This window comes from Cherax quadricarinatus, chromosome 54 (genome assembly GCF_038502225.1).
Source record: "Cherax quadricarinatus isolate ZL_2023a chromosome 54, ASM3850222v1, whole genome shotgun sequence".
In the NCBI taxonomy this organism is placed as follows: domain Eukaryota; kingdom Metazoa; phylum Arthropoda; class Malacostraca; order Decapoda; family Parastacidae; genus Cherax; species Cherax quadricarinatus.
Window position 1 is genome coordinate 17,534,792 of NC_091345.1, and position 12,995 is coordinate 17,547,786.

General features: G+C 38.4%; 1 protein-coding gene across 4 annotated transcripts in view; it reads left to right on the top strand.

Moving 5' to 3' along the window:
* Positions 1-12,995, top strand: part of LOC128699158 (mothers against decapentaplegic homolog 3) — a 504,184-nt gene that overhangs the window by 22,329 nt on the left and 468,860 nt on the right. For all 4 annotated transcript variants that reach the window (XM_070096672.1, XM_070096673.1, XM_070096674.1 and 1 more), the window contains exon 2: positions 7,254-7,447. In XM_070096672.1, the coding sequence (XP_069952773.1) occupies positions 7,254-7,447 (194 nt within the window). The remainder of the gene's footprint in view (positions 1-7,253; positions 7,448-12,995) is intronic.

A 12,995-nucleotide genomic window follows, 5' to 3' on the forward strand; every position in this document is an offset into this window, starting at 1 on the left:
CACACTACACATACATGTACACGTTTATTTATACACACTCATCTGAGTTTTCTTTGATTTTATCTTAATAGTTCTTGGTCTTATTACTTTTCCTTTTATATCCATGGGGAAGTGGAATAAGAATCTTTCCTCCGTAAGCCATGCGTGTTGTAAAAGTCAACTAAAATGCTGGGAACAATGGGCTAGTAACCCCTTTTCCTGTAAAGATTACTAAAAAGAATAAGAAGAAAATTGTCAAAGTGGGAAGTCTGAATGTGCGTGGATGTTGTGCAAATGATAAGAAAGAGATGATTGTGGATGTTATGAATGAGAAGAAACTGGATGTCCTGGCTTTAAGTGAAACAAAGCTGAAGGGGGTGGGAGAGTTTCAATGGAGAGGAATAAATGGGATTAGGTCAGGGGTTTCAAATAGAGTTAGAGCTAAAGAAGGAGTAGCAATAATGTTGAAGGATAAGCTATGGCAGGAAAAGAGGGACTACAAATGCATAAATTCAAGGATTATGTGGAGTAAAATAAAGATTGGATGTGAAAAGTGGGTTATAGTAAGCGTGTATGCACCTGGAGAAGAGAGAAGTGTAGAGGAGAGAGAGATTCTGGGAAATGTTGAGTGAATGCGTGGGGAGTTTTGAATCAAGTGTGAGAGTAATGGTGGTTGGGGATTTCAATGCTAAAGTGGGTAAAAATGTTATGGAGGGAGTAGTAGGTAAATTTGGGGTGCCAGGGGTAAATGTAAATGGGGAGCCTTTAATTGAGCTATGTGTAGAAATAAATTTGGTAATAAGTAATACATATTTTATGAAAAAGAGGATAAATAAATATACAAGGTATGATGTAGCACGTAATGAAAGTAGTTTGTTAGTTTATGTATTGGTGGATAAAAGGTTGATGGGTAGGCTCCAGGATGTACATGTTTATAGAGGGGCAACTGATATATCAGATCATTATTTAGTTGTAGCTACAGTTAGAGTAAGACGTAGATGGGAAAAGAGGAAGGTGGCAACAACAAGTAAGAGGGAGGTGAAAGTGTATAAACTAAGGGAGGAGGAAGTTCGGGCGAGATATAAGCGACTATTGGCAGAAAGGTGGGCTAGTGCAAAGATGAGTAGTGGGGGGGTTGAAGAGGGTTGGAATAGTTTTAAAAATGCAGTATTAGAATGTGGGGCAGAAGTTTGTGGTTATAGGAGGGTGGGGGCAGGAGGAAAGAGGAGTGATTGGTGGAATGATGAAGTAAAGGGTGTGATAAAAGAGAAAAAGGTAGCTTACGAGAGGTTTTTACAGAGCAGAAGTGTTATAAGAAGAGCAGAGTATATGGAGAGTAAAAGAAAAGTGAAGAGAGTGGTGAGAGAGTGCAAAAGGAGAGCAGATGAAAGAGTGGGAGAGGCACTGTCAAGAAATTTTAATGAAAATAAGAAAAAATTTTGGAGTGAGTTAAACAAGTTAAGAAAGCCTAGGGAAAGTATGGATTTGTCCGTTAAAAACAGAGTTGGGGAGTTAGTAGATGGGGAGAGGGAGGTATTAGATAGATGGCGAGAATATTTTGAGGAACTTTTAAATGTTGAGGAAGAAAGGGAGGTGGTAATTTCATGCACTGGCCAGGGAGGTATACCATCTTTTAGGAGTGAAGAAGAGCAGAATGTAAGTGTGGTGGAGGTACGTGAGGCATTACGTAGAATGAAAGGGGGTAAAGCAGCTGGAACTGATGGGATCATGACAGAAATGTTAAAAGCAGGGGGGGATATAGTGTTGGAGTGGTTGGTACTTTTGTTTAATAAATGTATGAAAGAGGGGAAGGTACCTAGGGATTGGCGGAGAGCATGTATAGTCCCTTTATATAAAGGGAAAGGGGACAAAAGAGATTGTAAAAATTATAGAGGAATAAGTTTACTGAGTATACCAGGAAAAGTATACGGTAGGGTTATAATTGAAAGAATTAGAGGTAAGACAGAATGTAGAATTGCGGATGAGCAAGGAGGTTTCAGAGTGGGTAGGGGATGTGTAGATCAAGTGTTTACATTGAAGCATATATGTGAACAGTATTTAGATAAAGGTAGGGAAGTTTTTATTGCATTTATGGATTTAGAAAAGGCATATGATAGAGTGGATAGAGGAACAATGTGGCAGATGTTGCAAGTTTATGGAATAGGTGGTAAGTTACTAAATGCTGTAAAGAGCTTTTATGAGGATAGTGAGGCTCAGGTTAGGGTGTGTAGAAGAGAGGGAGAATACTTCCCGGTAAAAGTAGGTCTTAGACAGGGATGTGTAATGTCACCATGGTTGTTTAATATATTTATAGATGGGGTTGTACAAGAAGTAAATGCTAGGGTGTTCGGGAGAGGGGTAGGATTAAATTATGGGGAATCAAATTCAAAATGGGAATTGACACAGTTACTTTTTGCTGATGATACTGTGCTTATGGGAGATTCTAAAGAAAAATTGCAAAGGTTAGTGGATGATTTTGAGAATGTGTGTAAAGGTAGAAAGTTGAAAGTGAACATAGAAAAGAGTAAGGTGATGAGGGTATCAAATGATTTAGATAAAGAAAAATTGGATATCAAATTGGGGAGGAGGAGTATGGAAGAAGTGAATGTTTTCAGATACTTGGGAGTTGACGTGTCGGCGGATGGATTTATGAAGGATGAGGTTAATCATAGAATTGATGAGGGAAAAAAGGTAAGTGGTGCGTTGAGGTATATGTGGAGTCAAAAAACGTTATCTATGGAGGCAAAGAAGGGAATGTATGAAAGTATAGTAGTACCAACACTCTTATATGGATGTGAAGCTTGGGTGGTAAATGCAGCAGCTAGGAGACGGTTGGAGGCAGTGGAGATGTCCTGTCTAAGGGCAATGTGTGGTGTAAATATTATGCAGAAAATTCGGAGTGTGGAAATTAGGAGAAGGTGTGGAGTTAATAAAAGCATTAGTCAGAGGGCAGAAGAGGGGTTGTTCAGGTGGTTTGGTCATTTAGAGAGAATGGATCAAAGTAGAATGACATGGAAAGCATATAAATCTATAGGGGAAGGAAAGAGGGGTAGGGGTCATCCTCGAAAGGGTTGGAAAGAGGGGGTAAAGGAGGTTTTGTGGGCGAGGGGCTTGGACTTCCAGCAAGCGTGCATGAGCGTGTTAGATAGGAGTGAATGGAGACGAATGATACTTGGGACCTGACGATCTGTTGGAGTGTGAGCAGGGTAATATTTAGTGAAGGGATTCAGGGAAACCGGTTATTTTCATATAGTCAGACTTGAGTCCTGGAAATGGGAAATACAATGCCTGCACTTTAAAGGAGTGGTTTGGGATATTGGCAGTTTGGAGGGATATGTTGTGTATCTTTATACGTATATGCTTCTAAACTGTTGTATTCTGGGCACCTCTGCAAAAGCAGTGATAATGTGTGAGTGTGGTGAAAGTGTTGAATGATGATGAAAGTATTTTCTTTTTGGGGATTTTCTTTCTTTTTTGGGTCACCCTGCCTCGGTGGGAGACGATCGACTTGTTGAAAAAAATATATATATATACAGTGGACCCCCGCATAACGATTACCTCCGAATGCGACCAATTATGTAAGTGTATTTATGTAAGTGCGTTTGTACTTGTATGTTTGGGGGTCTGAAATGGACTAATCTACTTCACAATATTCCTTATGGGAACAAATTCGGTCAGTACTGGTACCTGAACATACTTCTGGAGTGAAAAAATATCGTTAACCGGGGGTCCACTGTATATATATATATATATATATATATATATATATATATATTATATATATACATATGTACACACACACACACACACACACACACACACACACACACACACACACACACACACACACACACACACACACACACACACACACACACACACACACACGTACGTACGTACGTACGTGCAAATTGAAAACCCCCTTTTGTCCCTAAGTTTGAAAAAATAAAAAAAAATAAAAATTTCATAAATGGCCGGTATCTAAAAGCTTAAATATCATAATAATGTCATGCCCAGTCATGCTAGCCAATACTGTAAATACCGAATTACAGAAAATATCTACCTGGATGAGGACTAACAAACTTATTCTAAAGATTGACAAAACCTACTACATTCAGTTTGGTAACAGAGCTACAGATGTCCCTCTTAACATAATGATAAACGGATCACCTATCACAAAACTCACAGAGGGAAAATTCTTAGGAATCCACCTTGATAATAGACTCAAATTTCAAACACACATACAGCAAATTTCCAAGACCATAGGCATACTATAGAAGATACGGTACTATGTTCCACAGTCAGCCCTCCTGGCCCTATATCACTCACTTATTTACCCCTATCTCACCTATGGAATTTGTGCATGGGGCTCAACGACAATAAACCATCTGAGACCACTAATTACCCAACAAAAGGCTGCAGTCAGAATAACAAATTCCCACTACAGGCAGCACACTCCACCAATATTCAAAACCCTAAACCTACTCACCATGCAAAACATCCATACTTATTACTGCACCTATTACATACATAGAACACTTAACTCGGATATAAACCCTCCCCTCAAATGTCTCCTTACCAACCTCAACAGAACACATGACCATAACACAAGGCACAGATCACTCTTTGATGTTCCTCGTGTCCATCTCACGCTATGCAAAACCTCAGTGCACATAAAAGGCCCTAAAATCTGGAATTCGTTACCTGTAAATATAAAAGAAACACTGCTTATAAATTCAAGTCTCTTCTCAAAAATCACTTACCCACAACCAAATAAATGCTGAATAATTGTATCTTAAAAATTGTATCATAAATGTTTCTCATAATTGTATCTCATAAATGTTTAACCTGATACCCAATCAAACTTTGTTATTTTTTAATTACATTACCCAACAGAATACTCCATTCTACTGAATGCACAGCAATACAGTAAATGACCATATGACCTGTCTTTGTAATACTCATTTGTGCTTAACCCTTTGAGGGTTTTGGTCGTACTAGTATGTCTTACGCGTAGGGTTTTTTGACGTACTAGTACTCATAAATTCTAGCGGTCTCAAATCTAGTGGGAGAAAGCTGGTAGGCCTTCATATGAAAGAATGGGTCTATGTGGTCAGTGTGCACAGTCTAAAAAAAATCCTGCAGCACACAGTGCATAATGAGAAAAAAAAAACTTTGACCATTTTTTTTTAATAAATCAGCGACTTTGCAGTGTATTTTCGTATGGTATTTATTGTTGTATTCTAGTTTTCTTGGTCTCATTTTATAGAATGGAAGACATATTACAGAAATTGAGATGATTTTGACTGGTTTTACAATGAAAGGTGCCTTGAAATTGAGCTCAAAGTAGCAGAAATGTTCGATTTTTACCAAACTTCAAAAGTAAACAAATCGTGCCAAGCGTGCAATACACGTCAACTGGCGAGTCTAATATTCTTTCACAAGTGCACCAATAATATTTATACCATTTTTTGCACTAATGCAGTAGTCTGCATAACAGTAAATCTTATATTTTTTGTGAAAATAAAAATTCAAAGTGGAAAGCAAAAGAATATAAGAGGAGCCTTGAGACGTTACTACTGACCAGAGGAAATGTCATTTTAGTGCCAGGAATGTCTTTCTTGTTTATTCTGGACCCTATTCGGAAATTGGCATCTTTTGAAATTTGTGTGAAATTGGCAAAATTGCTAAATTCTGACCACTGTACTGGATAGTTGAATTTCATAAATGGGTGGTTTCTTGCTCCCATTCGATAGAAAAAATGGAGTTCTAGCGAAATATTCATGTTTTTTGTCGACTAGTACAGTGAAATTGGCCGAAAATGGGGCTCAAAGTGGGCAAAAACGCCGATGCGTAAACATCGCCGAGACCGCTAACTTTGCGAGAGCATAATTCCGTAAGTTTTCTATCAAATTTCAAACTTTTGGTGTCTTTATGATCGGGAAAAGATTCTCTATCTTTTCATAAGAGAAAATAATTTTTTTTTTTTTTTAAATTTGGCCGACCCTGAGAACGAGTTTCGGAGAGGGCCTGTCGACCCTCAAAGGGTTAATTGTTATCTGTTTACAATAATGTTTTACCACTGAATATATCACTGCTTGGTTAATCTTAAGTTAATTTTATGCCTGCCCATAATGCTCTGCATACAAGGGGCTTTGGCATGTTGCACTTAACTGTATTCATTTGTACTACTCTGTATCATGTTCAAATAAATAAATAAATAAATAAATAAATAAATAAATGAAATGAATAAATTTTTATTGAATGTATTGAGACACTAACCTAGCCAGCAGAATATCAGTCACATTACATTTTATATAACTGTTTAAATAATAAGGGAGTTAACTGTCCAATAAAATGTAAGATTCCACTATACTGCACTATACTTTGTACTAGTAGGTATGTGCCAAAATTTAATAAAAAGTGCAATGTTGCAGTACTAATAAGTATATATTTAATACACTGCTTTAACTTTCACTATATTTGTGGTTCTTCTCACATTATAACTCATCCAAGGCTTCACAGGAAATGAAATATGAATAATTTCCTATCATAAATTTGGCCAAATACAGAATATTAAAGTCAGCTCCTTGCAGTAGGAATAATGTGGGTAAATAGTGGACTCCTGGGTTGCACTTCCATAACCCAGTGTGCTCTCCCTCACCTGCCTTTTATTCTATCTATTACTGTGATTCCTATATGTCTGTACAATATTGCAAGTTCTGTACATCTGTAGTTTAGTGTTCATAGACATTCATCCTTGAAAAATTAAATATATATCCCTCAACACTAAGATTTTTCTACGATTCAGTGCTTGTTTCTCCTGTAATGTGCATAAATTGTTTGTAAATAGTAATGGTACTGTATTATAGCTCATTTATTAAAGATTTTTGTAATCTCTCTGATTCTAAAATATAATGTAACTGTATGTATATCATCTTCTCAACACATTTTACACTGTCTTTTTTTTTCTTAGTGCTACACTAGCCTCCTTCCACATACAGAGATAAATGAATCCTAGTCATCACTATTTATAATACAGACTAGAACTGCCCCTCCCTTTCCTTGGGTTAAATTTGAGTCCTTCCATTCCTTAGGCACTGTATAACCTACAATTTCAGCATTTCTCCATTTTGTTTCTTATAGATAGAGAATGCCATGCATTGTTCTTGGCAATACATCCAGTGACTTGTAAGGTAACTAGATCTAATTTGATTACTGTGTTTTGATTTTGTAAATCTTTTGGGAGAACTAAAATGTTGCAACATTAACAGGTCCCTGGATGGGCGGCTGCAGGTCTCTCATAAAAAAGGACTGCCGCATGTCATCTACTGCCGGTTGTGGCGCTGGCCTGAGTTACAGAGCCATCACGAACTTCGTGCACTTGACCATTGCCAGTACGCTTTCAACCTCAAAAAAGAGGAGGTCTGCGTCAACCCATATCATTACACTAAAATAGAGGCGCCAGGTTAGTATTTTTGTGTAAGGTTAATACTGATAAATTAGACACATGTGCAACTCTTGGGTATCTTTATTGAGGAAACGTTTCGCCACACAGTGGCTTCATCAGTCCATACATAGGAGAAACTTGAAGAACAGGAGGAGAATGAGGTAATCAGTCCCTCAACCTTGAGTCGATGTGTTCAGTCCATCAATCTTGAGTATTCTACTCAAGATTGATGGACTGAACACATCGACTCAAGGTTGAGGGACTGATTACCTCATTCTCCTCCTGTTCTTCAAGTTTCTCCTATGTATGGACTGATGAAGCCACTGTGTGGCGAAACGTTTCCTCAATAAAGATACCCAAGAGTTGCACATGTGTCTAATTTATCAACATGTCGGTTCTCTGAACCATTCATCTACAAAGGTTAATACTGTATGCTCATGTAAGGACTTAACAAAAATGCACTTCAAAAAGAAATCCCGATAAATATTTCATCTTATCTTCATCGGATGCTAGCTTACCTTGTTTTAAAAAAATGTATTTGAAAGACATGGTTTTCATTGCATGAGTATATGGAAGCTGCACTGGTTTTATATATAATACTTGTACTGTACAATTTGTACAAAAAGTCATTAACCCTTTCACTGTGACGAGGAGGTAGTAAGTGCCACAACCACTGAGAGGCTATAAAAGCTTCAGAACAGTTGCATTTTAAACAATGTTTATTACAGGCCACGAGTAGTTCTCAGCCATAGACATAATACGGATGAGTGTAAATCTAGAACTATCACAAAACTTTGTGTAGCTTTAAAAATAGTTTGGACAAGTACACGAGTGGATGTGGTTGGATATGAGTTTGACGTGTCTAGCATGGTCCAGTAAGCCTACTGCAGTACTCTACTAATGTTAAGTAACTTTATTTAGGTACAAGTGCACATAAATACAGTTAAACAAATTATCATACGTAGTAACATATGTGTAGATTACTTAGGATACCCCCCCCCCCCAAAAAAAAAAAAAAAAAAGTCAAAGTGACTTATTTCCACTGAGTTTCTTGTAATATCTTATCATTTAAACCTTAAAAGTTAAAACAGCTAAGTAAGTAATCTGTGTGAAAATCAGATGATTTTACATAGTGTTTTCATATCCTCTTCAACCTCAGGGCTAAAGTGTAGGAATATTGGACATAGTGTTTATATACAAATTCAGAGGGACTTCAAGATTTGTATATCCTCTGCTTTCCTTCATATGCATATTCACTATGACCCTGCCTCCTCCTGCTTCGCCTCACCTGACTACAGTATATAAGCCACTTCTACGGCCCTATGCTGTACTTTCTACAAGACTGATGGACTTCAGGCTGAGGGACTGATTACCTCATACTACTCCTCTCCTTACACCCTTCTGATTTGTATTGGACTGATGAAGCCACTGTGTGGCAAAATGTTTCTTCAATAAAGATTCCCATGTGTTGCATAAGTGTCTCAATCTTCAACTTGTCGGTTTTAAACCATTTATCACAGAATTATTAAAGCTTATTACTTGGGTAGCATTTATTCTGTTAGTGGGTTGGATTTGTGAAGGACCTGCCAAGTATGGGCCAACAGGCCTGTTGCAGTGTTCCTCCTTTCGTATGTTCCTATGTTGATGAGTAGAACAGTCTGTCTAGTGTGGTTATTGAGGCTTAAACCTTGGGTAGTTTCAAATTTGTGTTGGATAAATACATGGATGTGAGTGGGACTTGCACATGAGTAACTAGAATTATCAAAGCTTATTTCTTGGGTAGCATTGAAAATTGAGTTGGGCAAATATTCTGTTAGTGGGATGGATTGTGAAGGACCTGCCTAGTGTGGGCCAACAGGCCTGCTGCAGTGTATTATTATTATTATTATTATTATTATTATTATTATTATTATTATTATTATTATTAGTTATTTAGGGAACTGGAGCACAGATCCAATTTCCTAGATCAAGAGCCCCTCACCAAGGAACCTCCCTTGAAGGGGAAGTTCTCATCCTGAAATTTTGTTCGTATCCAGAAGCAAAAAATCGACTGAGCGACTGTTCATATCCTGAAAAATTTGCATGGTGGGGCATTCGTAAGCCGACTTTCCACTGTATAGAAATTATTCTATTACACATTTCATGTTTGATTGGAATAATAGCATTTAACAAAAAATGAAAATTAATGAAACATTTACTTTTTTTTTTTCTTTATTACAAGAAATTTTTTTTTTCCTTCAGTGTTAATTCATGTAAGGAAAATACTTAAAAATTTTGAAGCCATTACACTGGCTGTTGACACTGCTACAGGCCCCGTTATCAAATAATAATTTGATTAAGGTTTTAAAAGCTCTCAACTTATTTCTTGTCATGGAAACTAAATTTCAGAATTGATTAAGGAGCACTGTGTCTTATTAACTTGTGATTTGAGATTGTTTTGTATAGAAATTTGAAAAAAATTATCTACTCTTAGTTACAGTGTAGTACAGCCTCTCCTCACTTAATGAAGGGGTTCCATTCCTAAGAGTACGTTGGTAAGCGAATTGGTTGTTAAGTGAGGAGCATACTACAGTAGGGTCCTGCTTTACGGCATTTAGTCTTACGGTGTTCCGCTAATATAGACATTTCAAGTGATGACTAAAACTCGCTATACAGCTCCCCTCGCCTGAATTTTTAATGCAGTCACCGCAGGCCACCTGGCTTGTTTATATTCTCCATGAGCACATCTCTCCATTATGTCTGGAAACTTTTCAAAATTTCAAGTGTTTTAAAGTTATGACATATTTTATATGTACTCTGATAATTATACTTATATGTCTTTCTTTCTTTTAACACACCGGCTGTATGCCACCAAGGTGGGGTGGCCCAAAAGGAAAAATGAAAGTTTCTCCTTTTACATTTAATAATATATACAGGAGAAGGGGTTACTAGCCCCTTGCTCCTGGCATTTTAGTCGCCTCTTACAACACGCATGGCTTACGGAGGAAGAATTCTGTTCCACTTCCCCATGGAGGTAAGAGGAAATAAACAAGAACAAGAACTAATAAGAAAATAGAAGAAAACCCAGAGGGGTGTGTATATATATGCTTGTACAGTGGAACCTCAAAAATCGAACTGCTCCCAACACGACTAATTATGTAAGTGTATTTTTGTAAGTGCTTTTATAAGTGCATTTTTGAGGGTCTGAAATGGACTAATCTAATTTACATTATTCCTGATGGGAATAAATTCATTCGGTAAAGGCACTCGAACAGCCTTCTGGACCGAAGAAAGTTCAATATTTGAGGTTCCACTGTACATGTATGTGTAGTGTGACCTAAGTGTAAGTAGAAGTAACAAGACGTACCTGAAACTTTGCATGTTTATGAGACAGAAAAATGGACACCAGCAATCCTACCATCATGTAAAACAATTACAGGCTTTCGTTTTACACTCACTTGGCAGGACGGTAGTACCTCCCTGGGCAGTTGCTGTCTACCAACCTATCACCTAGAATACTTATATGTACTGTACCTGTAACTAAATAAACATACTGTGCTGGCATGCAGGTACACTTTAATATCACTAAGAGTGTCCTTCTAGTCTTGATGCCATAGTAATAATAATACTAATTTTTTTTTTTTTTCAACAAGTCGGCCGTCTCCCACCGAGGCAGGGCGACACAAAAAGAAAGAAAATCCCCAAAAAGAAAATACTTTCATCATCATTCAACACTTTCACCTCACTCACACATAATCACTGTTTTTGCAGAGGTGCCCAGAATACAACAGTTTAGAAGTATATACGTATAAAAATACACAATAGTATATTCCTCCAAACTGCCAATATCTCAAGCCCCTCCTTTAGAGTGCAGGCATTGTACTTCCCATTTCCAGGACTCAAGTCCAGTTATATAAAATAGCCAGTTTCCCAGAATCCCTTCACTAAATATTACCCTGCTCACACTCCAACAGATCGTCAGGTCCCAAATGCCATTTGTCTCCATTCACTCCTATCTAACATGCTCACGCACGCTTGCCGGAAGTCCAAACCCCTCGCCCACAACACCTCCTTTACCCCCTCCCTCCAACCTTTTCGAGGATGGCCCCTACCTCGCCTTCCTTCCCCTACAGATTTATACGCTCTCCATGTCATTCTACTTTGATCCAATCTCTCTAAATGACCAAACCACCTCAACAACCCCTCTTCAGCCCTCTGACTAATACTTTTATTAACTCCACACCTCCTCCTAATTTCCACACTCCGAATTTTCTGCATAATATTTACACCACACATTGCCCTTAGACAGGACATCTGCACTGCCTCCAACTGCCTCCTCGGTGCACCATTTACAACCCAGGCTTCACACCCATATAAGTGTGTTGGTACTAATATACTTTCATACATTCCCTTCTTTGCCTCCATAGATAACATTTTTTGCACCACATATACTTCAATGCACCACTCACCTTTTTTCCTTCATCAATTCTATGATTAACCTCATCCTTCATAAATCCATCCGCTGACACGTCAACTCCCAAATATCTGAAAACATTAACTTCTTCCATACTCCTCCTCCCCAATTTGATATCCAATTTTTCTTTATCTAAATCATTTGATACTCTCATCACCTTATTCTTTTCTATGTTCACTTTCAACTTTCTACCTTTACACACACTCCCAAATTCGTCCACTAACCTTTGCAATTTTTCTTTAGAATCTCCCATAAGCACAGTATCATCAGCAAAAAGTAACTGTGTCACTTCCCATTTTGTATTTAATTCTTTATTTTTTTTATTATCACACTGGCCGATTCCCACCAAGGCAGGGTGGCCCGAAAAAGAAAAACTTTCACCATCATTCACTCCATCACTGTCTTGCCAGAAGGGTGCTTTACACTACAGTTTTTAAACTGCAACATTAACACCCCTCCTTCAGAGTGCAGGCACTGTACTTCCCATCTCCAGGACTCAAGTCCGGCCTGCCGGTTTCCCTGAATCCCTTCATAAATGTTACTTTGCTCACACTCCAACAGCACGTCAAGTATTAAAAACCATTTGTCTCCATTCACTCCTATCAAACACGCTCACGCATGCCTGCTGGAAGTCCAAGCCCCTCGCACACAAAACCTCCTTTACCCCCTCCCTCCAACCCTTCCTAGGCCGACCCCTACCCCGCCTTCCTTCCACTACAGACTGATACACTCTTGAAGTCATTCTGTTTCGCTCCATTCTCTCTACATGTCCGAACCACCTCAACAACCCTTCCTCAGCCCTCTGGACAACAGTTTTGGTAATCCCGCACCTCCTCCTAACTTCCAAACTACGAATTCTCTGCATTATATTCACACCACACATTGCCCTCAGACACGACATCTCCACTGCCTCCAGCCTTCTCCTCGCTGCAACATTCATCACCCACGCTTCACACCCATATAAGAGCGTTGGTAAAACTATACTCTCATACATTCCCCTCTTTGCCTCCAAGGACAAAGTTCTTTGTCTCCACAGACTCCTAAGTGCACCACTCACTCTTTTTCCCTCATCAATTCTATGATTCACCTCATCTTTCATAGACCCATCCGCTG